Genomic DNA, 11,523 nt, shown 5'->3' on the forward strand with positions numbered 1-11,523 from the left:
GGAGGAAGATTTTGAGAAGAGAAGGAAGAAAGGAGAGGAAGAGATTTTCATTGGTTTGGTTTTGTTTCTGTCGTTCTTTAGAGGTTGGAAGGATTCAGGTAGATGTCTCAATGAAGGAAGGTACATTTCTTAGTCCTGTCACATGGACTTCTTCAGATAACATAGGCAGCTGCAGAATTTGTGTGAGTCTGAGCATAGGCTAGTGATTTTTTTGTCCCTCTCTCTCCGATCTCAGTCTCCTGGGATAGTTTATTTTTAGCATAGCACAAACTATACTACAAAATTTGAAGCATCAGCAGCACCAAAACACCCACCCATGCTTCAGTATATCTGGGCTCCTCATATTCAACGACTAAAAAGTCTTGTCGCCATGTTATGTGGATAGCGGTACTCGTCAGAATCCCAGACTATGTACCCAGAACAAATCCCGCAAAGTACTGGGTATTTTGCAATAGTTAAAAGTCCTTTTCCAACCTCACAACCTCATGTCTCTGCTGCTTGTAGGGTCACACAGCCAAATGCAGCATAAGTGCTATATTTATTCATCTGACTTTTAGTTTTAGGTCCAAATAAATCTGTAGACTTATGAATTGATAAATTTGTTTCTTTTGCTTAATTATCTTTTCCTATACTTCATCACGTATTTATAAACTGTCGACTTAATAACGTCCAAAACTGTAAAGAATTTATATGAGTTTATTTGAGCCAAACCGACGACATATGCGAGGAAGCGAGATCTCAAATGCTCTGGAGGATGACAGTTTTGCAGTTTGTTTTACGCATTTGAAATTAAGGTGGGAATGTAAGGAAGATTACATGAGGATGGGAGAAAGAATGAGGATCAGATTATACGATACTAAAGATTATGTGCTCTCTTGAGGGTAGTCTGCTTTAGAAAGAGGGGTATGAAAGAGTGGTCAGTACACAAGGAGGAGGGACAGATCTGGAAGGGGGCATTTCAATGTGTTTTAACCTAGATGCACAGAAACAATGGATAGGGCTTTTGCTTAAGGCAAAAATAAGCCTTTTACTAAAGAAGTTATATGCCTGGGATGTAACTACTCACCATGACCTGCCCAGTTAAAAATGTATGCTCGGATCTCCTTGCAAGGTTACTTTCCATAGAATGCCTTTTTTTATCCACAAAATAGAAGTATAATTAGATTCTCGAAACAGTAAACTTAAATAAGTAATTTTATAAGTCGCTTACGATATTATCCTTTTTAAATGATGAAGACACTGGCTTTAAAAGTTTATAGGGATTATATGGAACTGCAAGGCAGTGTAGAGGAATTACACTTTATACTATAAATTTTTTTTTTTTTTTAATTAGAAAACCTCAGGAGCTAATTAAAGTTGAGTAAATCAAACTCTTCATGGTACGTTAGCATCATTGCCCTGTGGCCTTTTTCTGGTTCTATTCATTCCTTTTTTGTCCACATTCCTGTCCGCCCTCCTCCCCACCTTCGCCCTTCCGCAACCATTCTAATGTCTATCATAGGTATCTTTTTGTTGTAAGTGTTCCAAAATGTGTATTATCACTTTGGGTTTACATATATTTGACTGGATGTAAATAATATTCTTACCTCATTCTGAGTTTACGTTTTTCACTGACACTCTTTAAGACTCACTTATGTCACTATGTGTATTTCTAGTCCATGATTGTAACAATCATTAAGTACTCCTTACTGCAAGCCCTGTTTCTCCCCACCACAAATTGTACCATCATATATGTCTGGTTATGAACCTACCTGTGTACCTGTGTGTTATTTTTCTGGGTCGTGGGAGTGGAAGTGATGGGGCAGAGGGCATGCACGTACTTAATTTGACCAATTGCTCTTCAGAATGACTGTCAGTCTCACTCCCACAGTAGCACATTTCCCTGTAATCCTGCCAACCCTTGGCATTATCCAGCCTGCCAGGGTTTGCCAGTTCTAATAGGTATAAAGTGTAATCTCAGTCTTGTAATTTGCATTTCCCCAGGTAACTAAGGAATTTGAGCATCTTTTCACATGTTTGTTAGCCTTTTGAGCTTCTTCTTTTAGAAAAGTACCTCTTTAGATACACTTCCATTGTTTTAATGAGCTAGCATCTTTTTCTTGTTAATCTGTAGGAAGCAGTCCTTCCCATGCCCTAAGTCACAAAGATATTCTTCTTCTCTTTCTTCTCCAAAATTTATAGTTGCACTTTCACACCTTTGTATGTGCTATTAAGTAGGGATCTGCATGTCGTGAGTCACTTTCTCAGTACCAATTACTAAACAATCTGTCCTTTTTTCATTGGTTTATGGTGGCATTTTTATTGTATGTTAAGTTACCTAATAGACTTGGATGTGTTCTGGGGGCTCTTTCTTATTCCAATGGTTAGTTTAGCAGTCTGTTCTTATGTCATTGCCATATTACATTTGAGTACTTAGTGATTATTACTTAGTATCACTTAATACCTAGAATAAAGATATTTTTTCTTACCAGTGGGAAATGTGCTAGGTCAGGGAAATCCCTCAATAGAAAGGATTTGGGGGAGATTTGTCCGCATTTTCTAGGATAAGGAGAACTGCAGGGAGTTCTTTTCTTAGGAACTGACCTTTGGGCCAATCTGCACCATCTACCTTCTCATAGGAGAACTAGAGCCTGGGCTAGGGGTGTTGTGTTCAGGTGGGAGGGCTGAACCAAAAGAAAGTTCCGAGATTCTGCTAGCACAAGGAGCAGCAGCATAAGCAAGCTATCTTGCTCTTGTGGAGGGCCTGCTGTGACAGAATAGAGATGCTCTGATGAATACATCCTGCTCCTGTCATCCTGATCCTGGGGTGGGGGTGAGGGTGACATCCGGATTATGTGTGGCACTGAACCTGTATCCAGACATTGCCACAGTCTGATGCTCATCCTTTCTTGGGAATTTCTTTATCCAGGAGAGGTCGTACCCTCAGGCGTCTGACAATTGCCCCATTTGAAATATTGGGATATAAACATAGTTTTTGAAATGCTTAAATTCATCTTTAATGCTTTTTTGACTAATGTATACTTTTTTTCTTAAATTATTGATGTTTCCTTCAGCTAGTAGAGCCCTCAAACTATTAGCATAAACTCTCTCATGGGACATAAGAAGTCAACGCTTCTTTCAAAATTTTGTGAAAAAAATTGGGCTTATATCTTTCAGGTGTCCAGTTCTTCACATATATGGCTGAGTTTTTCATATACTTTGAAGAGATTCTCCTTTATCTTTATGGGGTAAATTAACCCTAAATTGGCTCTTAGGTGAAAATTCATTTTGTATTGAAGCAGAGCAGGAAGGATTTGGTAGTTTCTATGAGAGCTTTTGCTTCTCTTTTTTTAAAATTTATTTTCCCTAATTGCAATGAAGTTTTCTGAGTGTGGAGGCTTTTAATGTGATCTTTAGTGTGTAGATTATTCTTTTTATCAGTTAGTTTATTTTACTTTTGGTTTCTTTTTAAGAGTTTTAAATAAGTAACTTATACTATTAATCAGTTTCTCCAAAATTCCTTTTGATATCGTCTTCTCAGAGGTCTTCATTTTATGATATTTTCATCATATCCAGCCCAAGTTACTGTAATCCATGTTGTCTTCTCCAGGAATAGCAGTTGTCCCAGTCTTTTAGTGCCTTGTTTTTCAGCTGTTTAGTGGTTCTGTTTATTATTGAAAGTGGATCACTGAAATCTCCAATGATTATTATTCTTGAATTGTCTCTTTCTCCCTTCAATTCCGTCAGTTTTTGCCACATGATTTTTGGGACTCTGTTGTTAGGTGTATATGTTTATCATTGTTACATCTTCTTGATGGATTGGTCCTCTTACCATTATTAAATATCCCTTTTTGTCTCTTAAGAACAATTTTTATCATAAGGTTTATTTTGTTTTTGGTTGCTGCTTGCCAGGTATATCTATTTCCTATCTTTGTGTGTTTGAATCTAAAGTATATCTCTTGTAGACAGCATATCATAGGATCATTTTAAAAATACGTTCTGTAAGGTAGGGTTTATGTGTGCTCTTTTGCTATTTGTTTTCTATATGCCATCCCTTTTTTGTAATTTTATTCCTTAATTACTGCCTTCTTTTGTGTTAAGTAGATAGTTTTTTACCATACTAATGTAATTTCCCTTATCGTTTTTCTTAACGTATATGGAATTTTAGTTATTTCCTTAATGGTCGCCCTGGAGATTACAACTAACATCTCAATTCATAATAATCTAGTTTGGATTAATATCAATTTAATTACAATAGCTTACAAAAATTTTGCCCTTATAAAACTCCATCCCCTTTCCCTTTTGTGCTGTTATTGTCACATAAATCACGTTTCATACATTGTATACTCTACAACATAGGTTTATAATTATTGCTTCGTACAATTGTCTTTAAAATATGATGGGAGGAAGCATTGTAAACAGCAAATACATTTATGCTGTCATTTATATTTCTCTTGTATGACCTTTACCAGTGCTCTTTATTTTTTCATGTGGATTTGAGTTATAATCTAATGTTCTTTCATTTTAGCTTTTAATGTTTCTGGTAGGACAGATCTGCTTGTGACCAATTCTCTCCGTTTTTATTTATCTGGAAATGTCTTGAATGTCTCCTTATTTGAAAGGTTGTTTAGTTGGATATAGTATTCATTCAGAAAATTGTTTTCTGATTTGAGAATTGTGCGTTCTGGTGTCTCAGTTAACGTGGTTTTGTCTATAGCTAACAGAAAACTTTCTCTAAAATTGGCCTAAACTATATTTTTTTTTTTAAAAGCTACGCTCTCACATAACAAGAAACCCAAAGACACATGAGCGCGGATATCCTTGTAGGGTGTCTTTGTACCCCTAAATCCTCCAAATATTTGCTAAACAAATTAATAAATACCAAGAGTTAAATTACTCAACACTATACTTATAATTCATTTCTCTTTTAAAACATTTTCTTTTCCTAGTTATTGGATATACAGGGACTCTATAACTTTGAAAGTCATGCAGCAGTTTTGTGTGTTAGCTTTTTTGGTATTAGAGATAAAATGGAACTGAAAGTTATGCAAAAACTACTTAGATAGTCAAATGTTAAGAATATCTACTGAGTTCTTTTGGATTTCTTTTATGGCAGTTACTCTTTGTTTCTTACTGCACCTGATACATAATGATTTATTGTCTAAATACTAATCATTTTTTATAGCCTTTTTCACAGATGTTTCTCTCATGGGGCAAAACTGAACAAGACAGCAAAAGTTGAAGAAAAATGTTGACAGTTAATTGCATTCTGGATATAATGCAATTACTGTTATCAGCAGGTGGCAATTTACTAATACTGTGAACTTCTATAAGTCAGCTGTGGACTTGGAAACATGGGGCAAAGTTGCCGCATGAGACACATAACTGAATGCTAAACAGAGCGACTCCTCAAGTTACATAGGGAAGCATCATTTCCAGTCAATTTGATGACAAGAGAATTGAAAATGGGACAACTGGAATTTGGTGTGTAGAAAACCCTAGCGTCTAACACAGCACTGTCTCATAGAAATGTAATACGAACCACACATGTAATTTAAAATTTTCTCATAGCCACATGGGAAGAATTTACTTTTTTAAAAAGAGTAAAAAGAAGCAGGTAGATTATAATATTAATAGTATATTTTATATAACCTAATATGTTCACAATATTATCATCTCAATGTTATTAACAATGGTTAATGAGATGTCTAACATTCTTTTTTTGCATACCAAATCTTTGAAATCCAGTGTTTACAACACACAGGTCAGTCTGGACTAGCCACATTTCAAGTGCTCTGTAGCCACATGTGGCTTGTGGCTATTGCACTGGATGGCTAAGATAAACACAGTGGAAGTGTAGGGTGAATCGACACTATAGGGAACGCCAAAGTTGGAAGGGAGCATGACTAGTTATTTGATGTTCAGAGCTATAGTGCCCAAATCTTAGGTACAAGACCTTTACATGTTGTCTTTAAAGTGGATTTTTAATAATGTGTTTATAAAAATAATTAAATTTCATAAATTTTCATAACGAGATACTTTCTTTGCACACTTATTCAGATTGCAGGATGTAGAACAAAATTATGTTCAATAAAAGTCAAGGTGAGATTTTATTCATTTCTGGGAGGGAATGTTATAACTGTACATTTTAAATCATGCTGTCTTAATACTTTAAAAGCAGTCTGAATTTTCTGTTAAAATCTAATTTGGAAATATTATCCCCACTCATTTCTACTCCAGCTGTCAACTTAGAATTGAAATTGGTTAGAGCTCAACTCTCTGCTACTTCAGCCAACTCTCTAGGTGCTGTAGGTCACTGTGATGTTGGAGCAGAGCTCACTCTGTGTCACCAGCACTGGTGCGGTAGAGGCGTGGCACAAGCTACTTTTCCAGTTTGTTTGCATCCAACTCAGGTTAATGTTCTGGTTAACTTATGCTGATTCCTTTGAAATCACAAATCCCACGGGTGACTTCCACTTCCCTCTCAAGTATCCATTCACTAGCATTCTTGGCCAGGAATGATCTGTTCCCTGCTTCCTGCCTTCTTCCTTTGATGCTTCTTCAGCATGTCTCCCCACTTTCTTTGCCTTCTGACACAGACATCTAGCAGTTGACTCTGCTGCATCTGCTGTTCTGTAAGACTTAGACATTGCTTATTCACTAGTGCTCTAGTCTTAATGTGTACTGCTAAGGAGTACAGGCTGTCAGAACAAGGCTGTCTACCTCCTCGGAGAAGGGGGGAGCTACGCTAAGACAAGAACCCCCATCCCTGGTTATCTCTGTGCTTGGGAAAGTTACCTCCTCTTTGAAAGTCTCAGTTTGCTCATCAGTAAAGTGAGAGGCATGGACCAGATGATTTCTAAGTTCCTTCCAGCTCTAATGATCTAGAAATTATTAGAAAAGAGAAAATTTTAAAGTCTGATGCAACCAACTATTTTTTTCTAACAAGGAAGGTCACGTCAGTCTAGAATACAACACACTAACGTGTTAATTCCATCAAACAGAAGTGTCCTAGAAACTCTGCTTTTTATGATAGTTCATAGATTGGGTGGGGATTTTAGGGGAAGCAACACACCATGTGTTTAGTAGTTTATAAATGTCGATATTAACAATTATAGAACCAACGGTATATTGCAGTAAGAGAAGAGCTGTTTATGTAATTAAAAATTTTTCCTTTACTTTTTAAAAGTTAGGATTTTTCTTTTTATTAATAAATCTGTCCTTATAACATTTGAGACTGATAAAAGAATATACATAGCATATGTGGGATTTATGAGACAAAATGAGCACTGTGAGCCCAACATCAAGCTTTAGAATTAAAATACACCCGTACCTCGTGTCTGCCTATAATCATCCTCTCTCCCATGCTCGCCTTTCCAACACTATTGCTCTCTACTCTGAATTTTGTTTAGCATTCATCTGTTTTTGAAATATATGACTTTATCACATATGCATGATTCCTAAGGGAAGACTTTGCGTACAATTTGAAGCACTCTATTTTGAAAGTTTAGTAGAATTTGTCTAGAAAACAGTCAGATCTTGGAAGTTTTTGTGGAAAGACTGTTACTTTCTAATTAAATTTATGTAAGATTATACGAACTTTCAGTCTGTTAAGTTGTATTTTTCTAGAATTTGTTCACCTAGTCTATGTCTTGCTAGTCATCTATGTTCACAGATGACTTGTAAAAGCTTTGATCATTTTTCATCTTTTACAGGTAATATATGTTCACATTCTGGTCCCGTAGACAGACAATTTGTGAAGTTGTTAATTCAAATCCAAGTTCAGATGAATGTCCTCTTGATGCCAGACAGCTCGACAGGGTGGGAGTCCAAGGTGGAACCCTGACCCTGAGGTTCTGGTGACCGGGTTCTTGTCTTATGCCCTGAGATAGAATTCAAGGACACTACAAACAGCAAGCTGGAAAGCTCCAGTTTTTTAAAGTGAAAAGTACACACTTAAGAGAAAAGTGAGGGCAGCTCAGAGAGAGAGTCTGCCCCAAGCTGTCTGAATTGTGGGCTTTTTTTTTCTTGGGGGTGGGGAGGGTGTCCCAAGCCTATCTGGCCTGCCTCATGTTCTTGGCTTGTTTTCCATATCACCTAGAGGGAAGGAGGTGGCCCAAGGCCATCTGTCCTGTTTTCTGGCCTTGGCCTATTTCTCATGCTGGAGTCTCAGCTTGAAATCGAAACAAGGAGAGGGCTGAATAAGGGGCAGAGGAGAAATTCCAGAGCCACATCCTGGAGGGAAGGAAGGACTTCCCTAGGCTAACTATCCTGCCTCACTCTCAACTAATTTTTCTAGAAAGTTTTTTTTTTTCTTGTCTCCTCAAAGCTGATTGTCTTATATTTTTAATGATAATATGTGGAGTATTTCTTAACCACCCCACCCCACCCAGTGTACCCAAATGTGTAAAGTATAATGACAGCTTGATAATTTAGCAACACAAATACCAAGTTATTATTTTAAATATGTATTATATGACATGGTACCGCAGTTATTAAAAGACATTTAAAAAGAAAAAATACAAGCAGTAACAACAAATCTTAATTTAAAACCTCTTTATCTCTTCTTAATATTTTGTTTTTTAAAATTTAAATGAGTAGAAATAAACATTCCTGTTAAGTGTGAACCTTCTGGATGACCTAGATCTCCATGTAAAAGGGTATGTAGGAAATGAAGTCACTCGTAGATCTGTAAGAGATCAGATTATAATTCTAATTAAATAATTAACTATCTGATTTGTTCACAGCTTTAAAGACTGTCTATTTGTTAACCATGTTCAAGGTCAAGTGTAGTTACACATAATGGTGCTCATCATATAAGTGCATTATTATGATATATAGAAAATGAATACAGTAAAGCCTATAATTCAAATTCTCAAAGTGTTAAGCTGAAACTTGAAATATAGAACATACTGATATTTTGAAAATATTTTGCAGGAAGAAGCTGTTTGTTTAGATTCTGAGGTAGATGAACATATTAGCTGGTTCCAGCAAGAATATGTGAAAAAAGACAAGGACTGGAGAGAAGTTGATAAGAGGATGAGCCAGACTTTGCAAATAAGAAGGAAGTTGATTGGAAGCAGAACACCTCTGAAGGACATTCTTAAAATGTTTCCTTTCCTGAAGTGCCCTTATCAGGTATCTTTATTCACTTATAATACTCTGATTATAGTGTCAAAAAGGACTTGTCTCTCTTTCCTCTTGGAGCGGTAACAGCACTGCGTAGCAAGGTGGTAGGTACGAATCCCAGGGGCTTCAACCAGGACAGTTTGGTAAGAATTTCTAGAAACATATTCTAATAACACTGGCTGCCTTCAGATTTAAAGAGTTCCCTGTCATTGGACATATTGGGAGGCTGGGAGACCATTACTTAAGGGTATTTTGACAGTGTGAAATATTTTCCCTTTGCATGCATTTACACAATCAAGATAGTTTATTAAGGAAATATTAGTATGCAGCATTACTCAAAATCTATTTCCTTTATGACCCCAAATCATTTCATAAGGTGGTCTTAAAATACATGAAGTTTAAGGGATAATTCATGTACTCTGCCATTTAGTTTATTTAAGGTAGCCATTAAAGGATCTTATTACAATTTTAGTGTAATATTAGCTATAGCACATAATGAAAGATTCATCAGAGTTTTTACCTAAGAACACATTTCATAGAAGAATTCTTTGGGTGCAATCAACCAAATTGAAAATGAAAAGTCTTACACATTTTTCTCCCCATTCCAAAATAATAAAAATTTGCTTGCATGTTTTATTTTGATAATAATATCAATAGCAAACATCTGAACTTACTATGTAGCAGACATGTTCTTTGCACTGTACATGGATTATTTTATCTATTCTTCTCAGCAACCCTACCTTGATTTTTGCTTATTTTCTCTTAATCTGTTCCTATTGTTAGAAACAGTAGTAGCCAGCAGCCTCTATTAGAAAAGTATGCCATATTGACACAGCTACAAAATATAGTTTTCATGCAAAAACCTGTCAATCTAAAACTCTATCAACTCTTTAAATACAGGGAGCATGTTTTAAACATCTTAGTATTCCTAAAGTATCTACCAGAGTACTATATGAAATACAAATAAAATGTTGACTTTTTGAATGAGTTAGTGGATGGTTGGTGTCTTTATCGGTTTAGAATGCTGTAACAAAAATACCAAAGACTTGGTGGCTTGTAAACAACAAAAGTTTATTTCTCGCAGCCCTAGATTAAGGCACTAGCAGATGTGGTGTCTGGCTAGAGCCTGCTTTCTGGTTCTTGGGTGGCTCTTTCTAGCTGTAACGTCACATAGCTGAAGGGGCAAGCTAGCTCTCTGGGGTCTCTGTACTAATCCCATTCATGAGGGCTCTGCCCTTATGACCTAATCATCTCCCAAAGGCCTCACCTTCTAATATCATCACATTGGGCATTAGATTTCAACATATAAATTTGGAGGGACATGAACATTTACTTGATATAACACAAAGGTCACTGATATTACAGTCTTATTTATATTCAAAGTCTTCATTGAAGTGCAGCTTGCAAAGGTTTAGTGATTAAAAACAGATGAGCTCTGTGGTTCAGTGGTCTTTTTAAAAAAAGTAGATGATAGTAAGTCTGAGGTTGATTATCAGCCTGAGGAGTAAAGAGGAGATTTCAGACCTGAGACCGTATCTCTCATGCTTTGTCTAGGTCTCTGTCTCCCCCTCCCCTGCCCCACACTCTCTCAGGTATTTAACCCTTTATATCCAAAATATGATTTGGGGTATGGTTTTTTGTAATGAACGTACTTACCGAATAAAGTTATTTCTTGTTTTAAAAAAGTTAAACATTTTTGGTATCTTCAGGAAGTACCTCCCTAACTCAGCCTGTCTAGCTTAGATGGGATTCACAATTGATAAACCCTGTTGTGCCTCCTAAAATAAAAGCAAGTCTGACTTTATTTACAAATACCCTGTTAAAAACAACCCTATAGGAGGCCGGCTGCCCTACTCCGAACCTCCTCTGCCACTTGTTGCTACTACCATTGTGGAAATACTTGGAGCTTAGGGTGCTGTGGACACAGATGTGGCAGAAGAGAAGCAGCTGGTGCGGGAAGGTGGTCTTAGGGGTTTACTTGAACCCTCCATCACAACCTGCACTCATTAACATCCTCCCCTCAAAAAACTTTCAACAGAAAATTTAAAAATTAATAATTAAAAAATATACTTTTAGACTATGTAAGAAATTATCAACTAGAAATTTGTTACTGGGATCTATTGGATGTGACATGAAACACTACTGGAGTTGAGGGGAAAATATCAAATACCATTTAACAGTTCCCCAAATTTTCCAATAAATCCTTTGAGATGCTAGTTTTTGCCTTACTGAGAAACTATTTCAACAATCTTAGAACTTAAGAGAAGAACATAAGAATCACCAGCTAATGTAATACTTGCAACTATATAGTACAACATATATAATAATTAACTTTATAGTAGAGAAATGTGGCAGATTCCATCTTAATGAAGTGATAAAAGTTAATATTTCTAATAATGGGCCCAATTAGCACCT

General features: G+C 36.3%; 1 protein-coding gene across 1 annotated transcript in view; it reads left to right on the forward strand.

The window, feature by feature from the left end:
- The window catches only part of SAMD3 (sterile alpha motif domain containing 3), a 39,076-nt gene that overhangs the window by 24,678 nt on the left and 2,875 nt on the right, over positions 1-11,523 (forward strand). The window contains exon 7 of the mRNA XM_011358718.2: positions 8,917-9,117. Within this exon, the coding sequence (XP_011357020.1) occupies positions 8,917-9,117 (201 nt within the window). The remainder of the gene's footprint in view (positions 1-8,916; positions 9,118-11,523) is intronic.

This window comes from Pteropus vampyrus, unplaced genomic scaffold, assembly GCF_000151845.1.
Source record: "Pteropus vampyrus isolate Shadow unplaced genomic scaffold, Pvam_2.0 Scaffold43, whole genome shotgun sequence".
NCBI classification, from domain to species: domain Eukaryota; kingdom Metazoa; phylum Chordata; class Mammalia; order Chiroptera; family Pteropodidae; genus Pteropus; species Pteropus vampyrus.